Raw genomic sequence first — 12,035 nt, 5'->3', positions numbered from 1 at the left:
GGATTTGGCAGGTGGAGTGCTGTTCTGGAGAGCAACAGCTGCCAATTCACACTGAACTACGTGATCACTGGAGTACAGACAATGCCCAGGCTTTGCCCATTTTGCCTCTCTGGGCACTCTCTTAACCAACACAAACTGACGCCTTTGCCATTCCTCTGGCCCTGTCTGAAAGATGAGAGATAAGAGATTCAGTATAGACAATCTGCTTTACGTATCTTAAGGTAGAGCTCATTTTAAATTTTGCCTTTTCTTGCCAGTTTCAGAGAAAATACCTAAACCTATATTATCTTTTGTTATCCTACCTTTAAAATGCTTAGTGATAAAAAGTCATGCTCCTGTCTTGTGGCAATTTCATTTTGATCATGCCTCCAAGAATACCAGGAGCTAAGCCCAGCTAGATTTTTGAGGGGCAGTCCAAGAAACAGGGTTCAATGTTCTGATGATCAGCTGGAGTGGTTCAGGCAGAGAAAGAGCACATGTACAGGTTTGTGGCTTGGAAGAGGTAATTTTGAGAAAGCCCTATAGCAGAGTCAAGATGCTGTGTGCCCCAGCACCTCAGTAGAACCAAGCCTTCTCTTTGAATTAAGATCGGATAATAGAAATGCTCAGATATTTGGAAAAAAAAATGCAAAGATGTGGACTGATGTGGTTTGTTTTTCTTTTTTTTACCTTTCCCACAATGCACCATAAGCATTGCTATTTTAGACACAGATCAGCCCTTCTAGTGCTTAAACACTTCCTAGGATTCCCTCAAGGTAACAGAACTTAAAGCTTCCAATTGTTGCTAGGGTTAAATTTCCCGCTTACGAAAGGTTTTATGTGGATGTCCTTGGGTGAGGCAAAAAGAGAAACAAAAAAATTTTTAAAGGCAGGTGAATAACATATGAATTGTTTCTGAATGAAAGCTGAGGTTTTCAAAGCTCCGCAGCAAACAAACCCTCCATTGTGAATAGTTCCTGTCTGAGAATCACTTCACTTTGAGTACGTCTCGTGGTAAATCTCCATTCACTCTCTGGATAAGCATAGCTTTTAAAATTACATTACTGATGTAAACATTTATGATTACAAATTTAAAATGTGATATAAAGATTTATGGGGAAAGTAAAATCTCAATTTTGCTGTATATTATGTTATACACTATATTATACATAGATGATAAATCACTCTCTCAGTGTTTAAGTATATTTATTTACAGAACAAACACTTATCTCAGATGATTTATTCTTGTTTGTAAAAGGTTCTGATAATCTGGGATGAAAGATGCAGAGGAATAAGTAATAAACATTTCTACAATCACTGCTAAAATTCTCTACCAATTTCCTGCTCTTTTTCCTTATCTTTCTGCTTTAACATCTAAATTTCACTGTTTGTTGCTACATACTTTTTAATCTAGCCTTGTATGTGAGAGAAATGTTTCTTTTTCCATAGTTGCCCACAAGTTTCTCCTGCTAACATCAGAACATATGCCTCCAGAAAATGGTATTTGAATGTTAGTTACTAGATTACCATTCATACTTCATTTTTCTAATGCTTGCATCTGTGTTAGCTCTGTCTTAATTTTACTTCACTGCCCAGTTCTACTTAATGCTAGAGTGTCCTCTGCTGTACATAGCAAAAATAGCAATATATTACAGGTTCTTCCATTCATGATGATCAAAATGCAGTGAATTGATAGAAAATGAGACTCTGTAGGGATCTGTGCACCTTCTCACTTAAATTTCTCTGTCAAAGCATTTTTTGCAAAATCCTTTCTAGTTCTGCAAAAATCATCCATGCTACAGATGATTTTGTGAAGAGAATTCACATTAAAACCGCCTAACACTCCCACCTCACCAATTTTTTATGTTTAAAAGGAAGATTTCACTAAGAACCAATATCAGGAAAATTGCCTGAAAACAATCCTCTGGAACATCTTCTCTGAATGTCAGACATGAAATAGGGAGGAAACTTTGTAACGTTCTAAAAATACTCTCCAGATTTTTTTCTCATAATTAGCTTTCTGCTGTTTGGTGGATATGTGAAAGGTTATAGGAATACTCTGTTTTAAGGGTGGATACTTAACCACTGCCAGGATGTCCCACGAGTAAGGTATATGCATATTTTTCTAATTAATACACACATAATTTTATAGAAATATTAACAATACTATCTGAGGAAGACAATAACTGCAGTCATAACTATTAGCTACAGAAAGAGGATTTGGGATAGACCTGTAAGAGTTAAGGTGGATAGTTCTCTGGAAATGTCAGTTAGTTGGTAATGTTGAAAATAAGAAGTGATGTCAGGTGTTTTCTGGAAGAGCAGCAGGAAGGCTAGAAATGCTCACACTAAGACTAGAAATGCTACTTGTATACAGCAGCATAGAGCACCTTCCATGCAAGGAGAACTGACTTGGATCCTTCAGCTTGAAAAATCACTGAAGATGATGCAATACAAATTCTATGAAAAAATGCAAAGAAAGGGAGCAGAGAACCATTTTTTTTTTTCACTATTTCCACAACAGTAGAAGTAGCAAGCATCCAATAAAGCTTTAAGGTTTGAATCAACTAAGAGGAAGCACTTTTGCACATCATCTTGCCATTGAACAGTGGAATTCTGACACAGTACTGTCAATGCCAGAAATTAAAAAAGAAGAGACAGGTTTTAAAAATGAGGCCAGACACATTTGTGGAGCACATGTCCGTCTGCAAATATGAAATACCATGCACTCCCTGTCACAGCAAGTTCCTTAACCTGCTAGGTGAAAGACATTGGTAGGCCTGGGTTGCCTTGGGGCCTTATTTGTGTCTGCTTTTTTATGTTATTTCCCAGGGCAAAACGCTGATGTCCCCGTTCTTTTGTAGTAGCCCAGCTCTGTTTCTGCTGGCCACGTCCCGCGCCCCCAGCCCTCATGAGGAAACGCCCTCCCGGGACAGCGGCTGAGGCACGGTTGGCGCGCAAAGGCTTCTGGGAGGGCGGCCACCTGGCGCGAGCCCGGCCGGCGAAGCGAGTCGGGCCGAGGGAAGCCACCCCCGGGCGGCCCCGCTCCCCGGCCCCCGCCTGAGGCGGGGCGGGGCGGGGCGGGGCGGGACGGGACGGGACGGGACGAGCGCCGCCCGCCGGTACCCACCCAGCCGCCCCGGAGCCCAGCCCCACCGCCCCGCCCCGCCCGGCTGTGGGCCTCTGCCGGAAGTGAGGACAGGAGGAGAAGGGGGGCGGGGCCGCGCCGGGCCGGGCGGCTCTCCGGGAGGTTCGGCCGCCGCCATTTTGTTAGCGCCGGGCTGCCGGGGCCCGCGGAAGTGGCGGCCGGCGAGGTGAGGCGGGAAGGGACGGGGCTCTCCCGGCTCCTCCCCCGCTGGGGCGGAGAGGCGGGGACTGAGCGCGGCCGAGCCGGGCCGGGTCGGCGGGGCCGAGGCTGAGCGCGGCCCGGCTATGTCGGCGTTCTCGGAGACGGCGCTGGAGCGGAAGCTGTCGGAGCTGAGCAACTCGCAGCAGAGCGTGCAGACCCTGAGCCTGTGGCTCATCCACCACCGCAAGCACTCGGCGCTCATCGTCAGCGTGTGGGAGCGGGAGCTGCGAAAAGGTGAGGCTGGCGGGGCCGCCGCCGCCGTGCCGCCGCCGCCGTGGCGCCGCGGTGCCGCCGCCAGGCCTTTCCCGCCCTCGGGTGCCGGGTGGGGCCTGCCTCGGGGGCGGCGGGTTTGGGGGAGGCGGCGGCCGCGGTAGGAGGAGGCCGCCCTTGGGTGTGCGGCTGCTGAGGGGAGGATGGCGGGGCTCCTCGGCCTGTCCAGCCGGGGAAGGAGGGAGGGAAGGAGAAAGGGCGGGCGGGCCAGCCCGCCTCAGCGCCTGGGGAGAACGGGGCTACTGGGGCAAGTGTTAAACCCCGGATCTCGATTTCGTGATGACTGTGGGCTGGGAGGTGCTTCTCTTCACTCTTTTTTTTTTTTTTTTTTTTTTTTTCTTCTCTCCGCTCCCCTGGCTCCTTTCTTCTCCCTTCCCCATTCCCCCTCAGTGAGATACGTCTGAGGAGGCGACTTTTCATATTTTACTCCCCTTCTTTGTGGAAGGAGAGAGGAAAGTGGGAAAAAGGAAGGAAGGCGGCAAGAACGTATTTTAAGGCTTTTTATTGTAATACTAATAGTTACACCTCTTCCAAGACGACCCTTTTTAGGCACTGTCTTTCATCATCTGTAACGATGGTTAGCTGTAATACTATTTGAGTTTCCTGACACGGTGGCTTTGTCCACTTATGGCAACAGCTATTCTTGTAGGGTAGTTGAGGATGGGAATACTCTGGGGGAAGAGCAATTAAATGTGTCCAAAGTGGTTTTCACTTCCTGTTCTTGCCAGATGGCTAATACCCATGTTAGCATAATAAAGATGTGCGTTTCTTTAGCTGTATTATTTGATATTGAGTGTGCAGACTTAGATTCTTACGTGGCTTTCCTTTTAACAGGAAAGAGCTTGCAGCTGTAGGCAGTGGTTCAGGGACCGAAAGGCAGAAATAGCATGTGAAGGTTTATTTGACCTGACTGGAAAATAACTTGATCTTAAGTGGACTCATTTAAGAAAAAGAAAAATCACTTGCTAGAACTCTACCTTGCTCTAGGAAATCTTCCTGTATTCCAGTAGCTTCCTTTGGAGCCCCATTAATATGTGGATCTTTAATGGGAAAAGTAGAAGGCTAGATTTTCAAGAGGAGAGGAAAAATAGGACTAAACCGTTACAGGACTTACGAAAGAGAAACCACTCCCTTAGTTTCATGCAACTAAGAGGAATAATTGACTTGCAGAAATGATGTGTAATGGAATATAAAGAGTGCATGGCTGGATCACAACTACTTCTTGGTTAGGGGGCGTAACTTCATAGCAAATGGATTGAACCACCATTAAAATAAAAATCTTGAGTATGAAGTAATACTAAACTTCACAGTATAGTCTGGAAATATGTTCCTATAAACTCCGTAGATTTTCACATGGCTGCTGTGTTTTTGTTTAAAATATGCTTTTTGTGTGAAACATTATCTTTTGAACTTTCAAGTGTGAGCTAGACTTTTTTTCTGTTGCCTAAAGAAAGACTTATTTGGTGACGTATTTCCTTTTATGAAATAAACATATTTTCACTATATGTTTGTTGCAAGTTTTCTTTCTTGTTCCAAGAACAAATAAATGGATCTCCTGTCTGCATCTGAAACATTTCACATTTCTGGGCCTTCTGAACAAACAAGTCAAATGTTTGGTGTTCTGAATGGTATCAGAAAGGTGTCTTAAACGAATTGGCACATAGCCAGAGTTTTGTTTGCTTGTCTTAACATGCACAATACCAGTTCATAATAATCTAGAATATTAATGCTTAGTCCTTAACTTCAGTATTAACATAATTTTCCTGTTATGCTGTTTGACTAATTGGGGAAATGAAATGTTTGAAACATGGGCTACGTGTTTGAAGGTGGCAAGGATAATGAGCTTCTTAAGAACTCATGGGAATGCTTTGCTTTTTCTCAGCTTTCAATGTCTGGCTTCCACTTTTAAGCCTGTTTTGAGGATGTAGCTCAGGAGCTTTGGATGAGTATAGTTGCTATAATTGGTTTTATCTTCAGTTTGTTGAAGTTGTCATCCAGCTTTTGCTGCTTCAAAGTTCTGGTGACCTCTTTTTGGAAGCCAGCCTTCAAGGGTCTGCGGAAAGCATGTGATAGTCTACCTCCGGTAGGAGTGGATTAGTTGCTTTCAAGGTCCTGCACCTTTTCTTCTGGGCTTTTAGGCCTTACGTGAAGTGTTTCTTATTTCATATGTTCCTCTACCGCTTCATTTGAAGCTGGCATAGTTAAGATACATGGAATGTATTTTAATTTTCCATCTCTGATAATAGCACCTGAGCTTCATAAATGTTAGCTTACATTTGCCTGGTGCTAACTTTTTGCTAATTGCAGCACAGAATTGTATGATGGTCCCTAATCCCCAAAGGGTGTATTTACTGGTCTAAGTAGACAGCACATTGAAGATGAGTATGCTGTGGCGAAGTGACTTGCATAAAACATCATAAAGCAGAATGCTGGCAATGAGGCCATAAATAGAGTAAGTTTAAGGTTCCTGACTTGCCCACCATCCAAGCCATAGAAACATGATTTCCTTCCTACCCGAGAGGAAAATTATCTCTATTTGGGGAATATGGACACAAAAATTACTGGCACTTGCTGTTATTGCCAGCCAGTAGTGTCCTGGAACTGAAAATTGAACCTTGCCTTTCTAAATTTCATTTCCTCTCATTGTATCCCTTTTTTATTGTCACCCCTGTCTCCATACCTTCCTTCTAGCCTGCTCCCTTTCAGGCTCATGGAACATTGTATAACAGAGTTGAACACAATACACTGTGATGCTACATTTTTTTCTGGATGCTTTCAGTTTTGATAAAAGATCCCTTGCGTCAGATCAGCTTGCATGAACCTTTCTGAAGATATCTCTAGTTATTCATAAAACAAGTGCTAGGATCACAGCTTTTTTGTTCCTAAATGTTTGGTTCTGATTCTTTTATTTTTAAAATAGTTGTTGTCTTTATACAATGTTGGAGTAGAGGTGAAAAAGCAGCTTTTCAAATGTGCATGTAACTTAGGCAACATGAAATCTTAGTCCCTTTCTGTTTACTTGGATTAATTGGTAGCAGCGTTCAGGTTCCATATTGGGGCATCTCTACAGATCATTGGTTCCATACTCCTTCATCTACAGGTTTTCTGCAGTTGACGTTTCATTGATTCTCTTGGTGAATTCTTGCATTGAGATGCAAACTTGGAGAATGGGCAAAAATTGCACATCTTTGTCATAACTTGGAGCAGTTATGTAACATTGGATTTGTCTTGCTGAACTCCAGTGTTGCTAAAGTTGTATCAAGACAGTCGATATAACTCTGATTAGTGAGAGTAATGCATATATGCTTTTTTCCTAATGCTACCATAACTTTTATATGTAGTTCTTAAAACACTGGCATGTAGAATGCATAAGGTCGTTCTTAGAAATAATAAAAAATTGGAGGAAAGCTAGTATAATGTATTCTACAATTGGTTGTGTTGTGATAGTACTGATAACTCTGAATTGTCCAGACATTCCTAGTAACTGTCACAAATATTTAAGGAAAGGATGTCATCTTCCACAACCAGTAGTTTGATGAAATTATGATACGGAGTTGCATATTATATGATTCAAGAGACTGAGTGTAGAGACGTGCTGTTTAATGACTGACCTCAAATATGTGCTAAGGAAAAATGTGTGAATGAACTGTGCCACTAGGGTGGGGCTGTGGCAGAGCTGGTGCTCTGCCTGGGGTATTAAGTGTTCCTGATTCTGCATCTGTGCAAGACCATTCAGGTGTCACTCCAGGTACTTCACGTTTTAGTGTATGTAGTGGTTTTTTTTTTTTCACTATATTACTATGATTAGTGGAGAATAGATTCTGTAGTTCATTGATCTTTTGCTCATTGATGAGTAAAATGATGAGAAAAGATTAATAGAATGCCTTTAACTTAAATGACAACTGTAATGAAATAACAAAGATTTCTCCTGTTTTGACAGATAAGCAGAAGTCTGCAATGACAACAGAACAGCTCCTTTTCCACTCTGCTGTTGGTTAAATATGTCTTTAAATATTTCTGATGCTTTTTTTGCTGACAGTGTCTTGTGCTGTGCTGCTGCTGAAAACCCAGCAAAACCAATAATTAGTTTTGAAATAGATGAGTTCCCTGATGGAAAGCTGGTGCTGGCGTAAAGACGACTGTGAGGATAGTGTCAGCCCTTTAGGCCACAGCCTGTGTTAGCACTGGCTTATGCTGATCATGAAATCATGAGTCTGCATTCTTTTGAATTTCATAGTTGATTTATGGAGCAAATAATTTGGTGAGGAGGCTTCTCTTTCAGTACTTTGTTTGTAGTAAATGTCTTGCATGAGAATCTCATGCAGTTTAGATTTTTATTCTAGAAAATTGTGGCTTTTTTTTCTTTAGTACTTGTGATATGGCAGCCTCAATATTGCTTCAAAGTAACTTGTGTGGATTAATTTTTGTGATAATGTTGCCACATAACCTAATTATTTTACAGAGACCTTTTGAGTGGGGGTTAGGTAGAATTTTGTAAAGGCTTGAAAAGCGTGCACTGAGGAAAATGATTCCGATTCAGCTAGATTTCAGATGTATGAAATGTAACACTCAAAGTTAAATAGTTAATTACTTAGTAGTCATAAGGTTACTCAGTATTTGAGTAGTTAAGTAGTAATAATTAATTAACTGTAATGTGAATACATCAGTCATTCCCTAAATGCAACTGGTGGGCCTGTTAAAACTACTTAGTTTTGTGTATCCATAAAGGCATTGACTTACAGGGTTTTTTTTAAACTAAGTAGTAGCATTACACATACAGTTTTGCTGTGTAAGCCTGCAGCTGCTGAGTGGCTGCTGAGAAAACCCTTAGGAACCCCCTTGAAGAGGGTCTTCTGAGATGGAGACTGTTGAGACTTATTTTTTTGTTATTTGCAAATCAGGTATGTTCTTTTGCATACATCTCTTGCTTCCTGGTTTCAGGATTGTCTGCAACTGTAGAGGTTTATTGTTTCTTTGTGTGTTTTGTTTTGAAATGAAAAATTTCAATTCCATAATTCAAAGCATCAGCCTTCAAGGGTGAATAGTAAGCAGTTGTTTAGTAGGCTCCATGTGATATTTGCTGTACTAGGTTAAAATGTGGTCTATTTAAAAGGGAAAAAATAAAATAAAATTGCTAAATTTTTGAGTTTGGTAATATGGGACTCTTTATTTTAAGTTCCAGTGAGTTGTCTGTAATAGCTTTTTTCCTGTCAACTGATTTTCTGTCAGCTTTTCCAGGTCCAGCTCTGTCACTTGTTAGATATTTACATGCTAGTGATACTTTGGTAGTTGTGTTGTATCTTTAAACCTAGTTTCAGATTCAGATATATGTTTCCTCAGAGCCTGACATGGCATCTCATAGATTAGTCTCAGAAACTGATGCTGAACACCGCCCCCCCCCCCCAATCATTTGACCACTTGTTTTGACTGTCATCTGTCACCCCACCCGTGTCACACTGATCACTGTCTTCACTGCAAAGCTTATCTAGGTTAGCAGAGCCATTGTATATTAAGACAGCTACAATTGTGTAAGTACATCTGGGCAGCTACAGAGGGACATATGTTTAGCGCTCGACTCTGCCGGTTTACCTGCTATTCCAGTTTATTATGCTTGAATTTTATTTTTTTGTTTTGGGATGTTGAAGTCATTCAGTGGTATAAGAAGCAACTATTTTTGCTTATTTATGGCTGTTTGTCTACAGCTTCTGCTGCAGGGACATATGCTAGTGTTTGGGTCCTCACTCATTATAGCTGCTGGCATTGATGCAATACATTTTTCTTAAGCTAGTGACTGTTGTGGCAGTTGCTCAATGCTGCTGAAAATTGGAAGACAGAGTATCTTAGCAGGCAAATTGAGAAGCCCTAGCAACATTGAAACCAGATTTGAAAGTTGTACTACATGTGAATTACTCTGATACTCAGTCAACTGCTTTGGAGCAGAACCACAGCCAAAAGTGGTGGAAATATATTGCCCTGCAGATGTGAAGTGGATTTCAGGAAACAAGTTCCTGATTTAAAGCAATTGTTTTCTGTACTATGTAATGTAGTTTTTCTGCCAAGAGAAGGAATCTTTCTCTACTGGTGGTAGTAAAATTATTTTACTTGGTGGTGGTATAGTGTAATTGGCCAATGTGATGCACTTGAGAGAATAAATAGGTTTTGTTTTCTTTTGTTTAAAAGAAACAAAACTATGGCTTATTGATTTCACTGGTTAGTAGGTGTTCTTGAGGAGGCCAGTAAGATTCTTAAGATGAAGGTGCTTGTGGGTACCTTCCTGCTTATCCACATGAATCTTCTCATCTATGCAAAAAGGGTTGAACATCAACCAACAGCAGACAAAACTTCGGGTGAACGTGAGTTGTTGAGTCAAGTTAGAGACATGTATTTGCTACATGTATGATTTACAAAATGACCTGCAGTCAGGAGCAACAGATTAGCAATATAAGAATCCTTCACTTAAAATAGTCACATTTGGATTGTGTAATCCAGCCTGACTAGTTGACTCTGTAGCATTAGTCTTGAAAGAATGCAGTGTATACAAATCTATGTTTATTTATTACTGTACCACTCGTGTCCTGGTATCTTACCTGTACCTGTCTTTCATCCTTCTGGTTCTGAATACTTAAGTTCAGTGTCTTTTTCCTGTCCTAAAACTGTTGTTGTTGCAGTCGATTCATGTCCATCTTGGTATTGCACCAGCCAGTCCAGGCAATGAAAGCAATTGGTTTGTTTCATGTGTTCAGGTGATTCAAGATACATTAAGTGCAGTGGGATGCTTCTGCAGGGTAATTACGTAGGAATGGTTCCCTTGGGTTTTGCCCAGCTTTCTGTCATCCCCATGGTAATTTGATGCTGACGGCCTCTTTCCCAGCAGTGGCTGTATGCTGTGTTCCCTTTGACTCCTAGCCGCCAAACTCAAAAGTCAAGATACTTGGACCTTCAAACCTTGAATGCACATTCTGTGGGCAATCTCATTCCCCTCTTTGAAAAGGAAACAGAGCAGTTCTCAAACTTTGGTAAAATTCAGTGACTGTGCAATGTTGAACACTTAGTTTAACTTTTTCATGACAGAAGGTTAATGAATTTTAAGATTAAGTTCTTGTTGTACAACATGCCTTTTATGGATTGTATTATCTTTGAATTGTTCTTTCTGGTGGTAGCCTCTGAAGTGACTTTTTACAGACATACTTTCAATCATGTTACCGAAGATGATGCACTTAAACAGCTTGCATAAAAACTCAGGTTACCTCTCGGTGTGAAGGGTCAGTGATCTTGCACTCAAGTTTCAGTTCTGCTTGACTTGAAAAAAATGAGTTGGATCTTGTGATAAAAAGCTTGAAAGCCTGTCAGATGTTTACAAAGATGTCATCTAACTTCTCATGCAAAGGTATGAAGCACGCTATGACACAGGAATTGTCCCAGGGATTTTGGGAGAAATGCTGACACTCATGTACTCTGCTGCATGTATGTAGACTAATGTAATTCAAAAGCAGTTGAGCCAAATCTTTATTTGAATCCATATTAGAGAACTTCGGTAAAAAGAAACTGTTTAGTGCTGATAACTGTTGTGGGATTTTAACCTACTGATGCTCATTTTCTGAAAATCTCTTGTTAAATGATATTTTCATTCAAGGTCAGTTGGCATAGCAAAGCCGGCCTGTAGAAGGTTAAAGCCTGATGTAACATTTTCAGATAGGTCAATAGTCTATACACTTGTAGTGGGATGTAAGTTCCTGTGTGTGTTTCTGTGGTTTCTTCTGGTATGTCTAAGACAGCAAATGTCTCTCAGCTCTCGGGAAGAGGTATAGAACAGCGTGAAACTAATGGGCATGTTTCTAGCAGTCTTCATGGGAGCTCAATTTCCAATGCCAGGAGGTAAACCTGGAGAAGACAAATACAGGTGATTATGCTGGCTTTGATTGCCAGAGTTAACCTCGGTGAAAATAACATGCTTACTGCCTTTCAAGGTAAAATAGTAGAGTTTCTTGCATTAAAGTGGTGGCTCTTCAGTGTTAGAGTTCTCTAAGTATAATCGACTCAAACATGCAATGTCAGGGTGTTTATATTGGACTGGTAGAGAACCAGGAATACCCAGGCTGGGCTAACAAGTATGTGTTCCTACGAAATATAGATTACCGAAAACTAAGGCTTGATAATGAGGATGCTAAGTCTCTCCACTGTAGATGCCTGATTACGCTAGTTGCCAGTGAAATACCATGAATACCTGCAGAGTATTTATTGGCATTTAAATGTCAGATACATTTTTGGGACAGACTTAGTTTCTGTTGCGAGGTGCCAATCCCAGCTAGTATCATTGTGGATGCTTTAAGAGTAATCTGCTTAATATGGCCCTTATACCAGCCAGCACTGTTGACCTGTTAAAATATTTCAGAATTCAGCACTTCAGGGAGCTGCTTTGACTGCTTTGGTGGGTAAA

At 41.4% G+C, this 12,035-nt stretch overlaps 1 protein-coding gene across 6 annotated transcripts in view; it reads left to right on the top strand.

Annotated features, from left to right (window-relative positions):
- The first annotated feature begins 3,199 nt into the window (after window positions 1-3,199).
- The window catches only part of RPRD1A (regulation of nuclear pre-mRNA domain containing 1A), a 48,431-nt gene continuing 39,595 nt past the window's right edge, over window positions 3,200-12,035 (top strand). For all 6 annotated transcript variants that reach the window (XR_014228164.1, XR_014228165.1, XR_014228166.1 and 3 more), the window contains exon 1: window positions 3,200-3,562. Coding sequence is in view for 3 of the 6 variants with exons in the window: in XM_082311885.1 (XP_082168011.1) it covers window positions 3,412-3,562 (151 nt within the window). In the remaining 3 variants the exon portion in view is untranslated. The remainder of the gene's footprint in view (window positions 3,563-12,035) is intronic.

Source organism: Platalea leucorodia (assembly GCF_965183815.1).
Source record: "Platalea leucorodia genome assembly, chromosome: 1".
In the NCBI taxonomy this organism is placed as follows: Eukaryota; Metazoa; Chordata; class Aves; order Pelecaniformes; family Threskiornithidae; genus Platalea; species Platalea leucorodia.
This window is presented reverse-complemented; position numbering and strand designations above follow the sequence as displayed.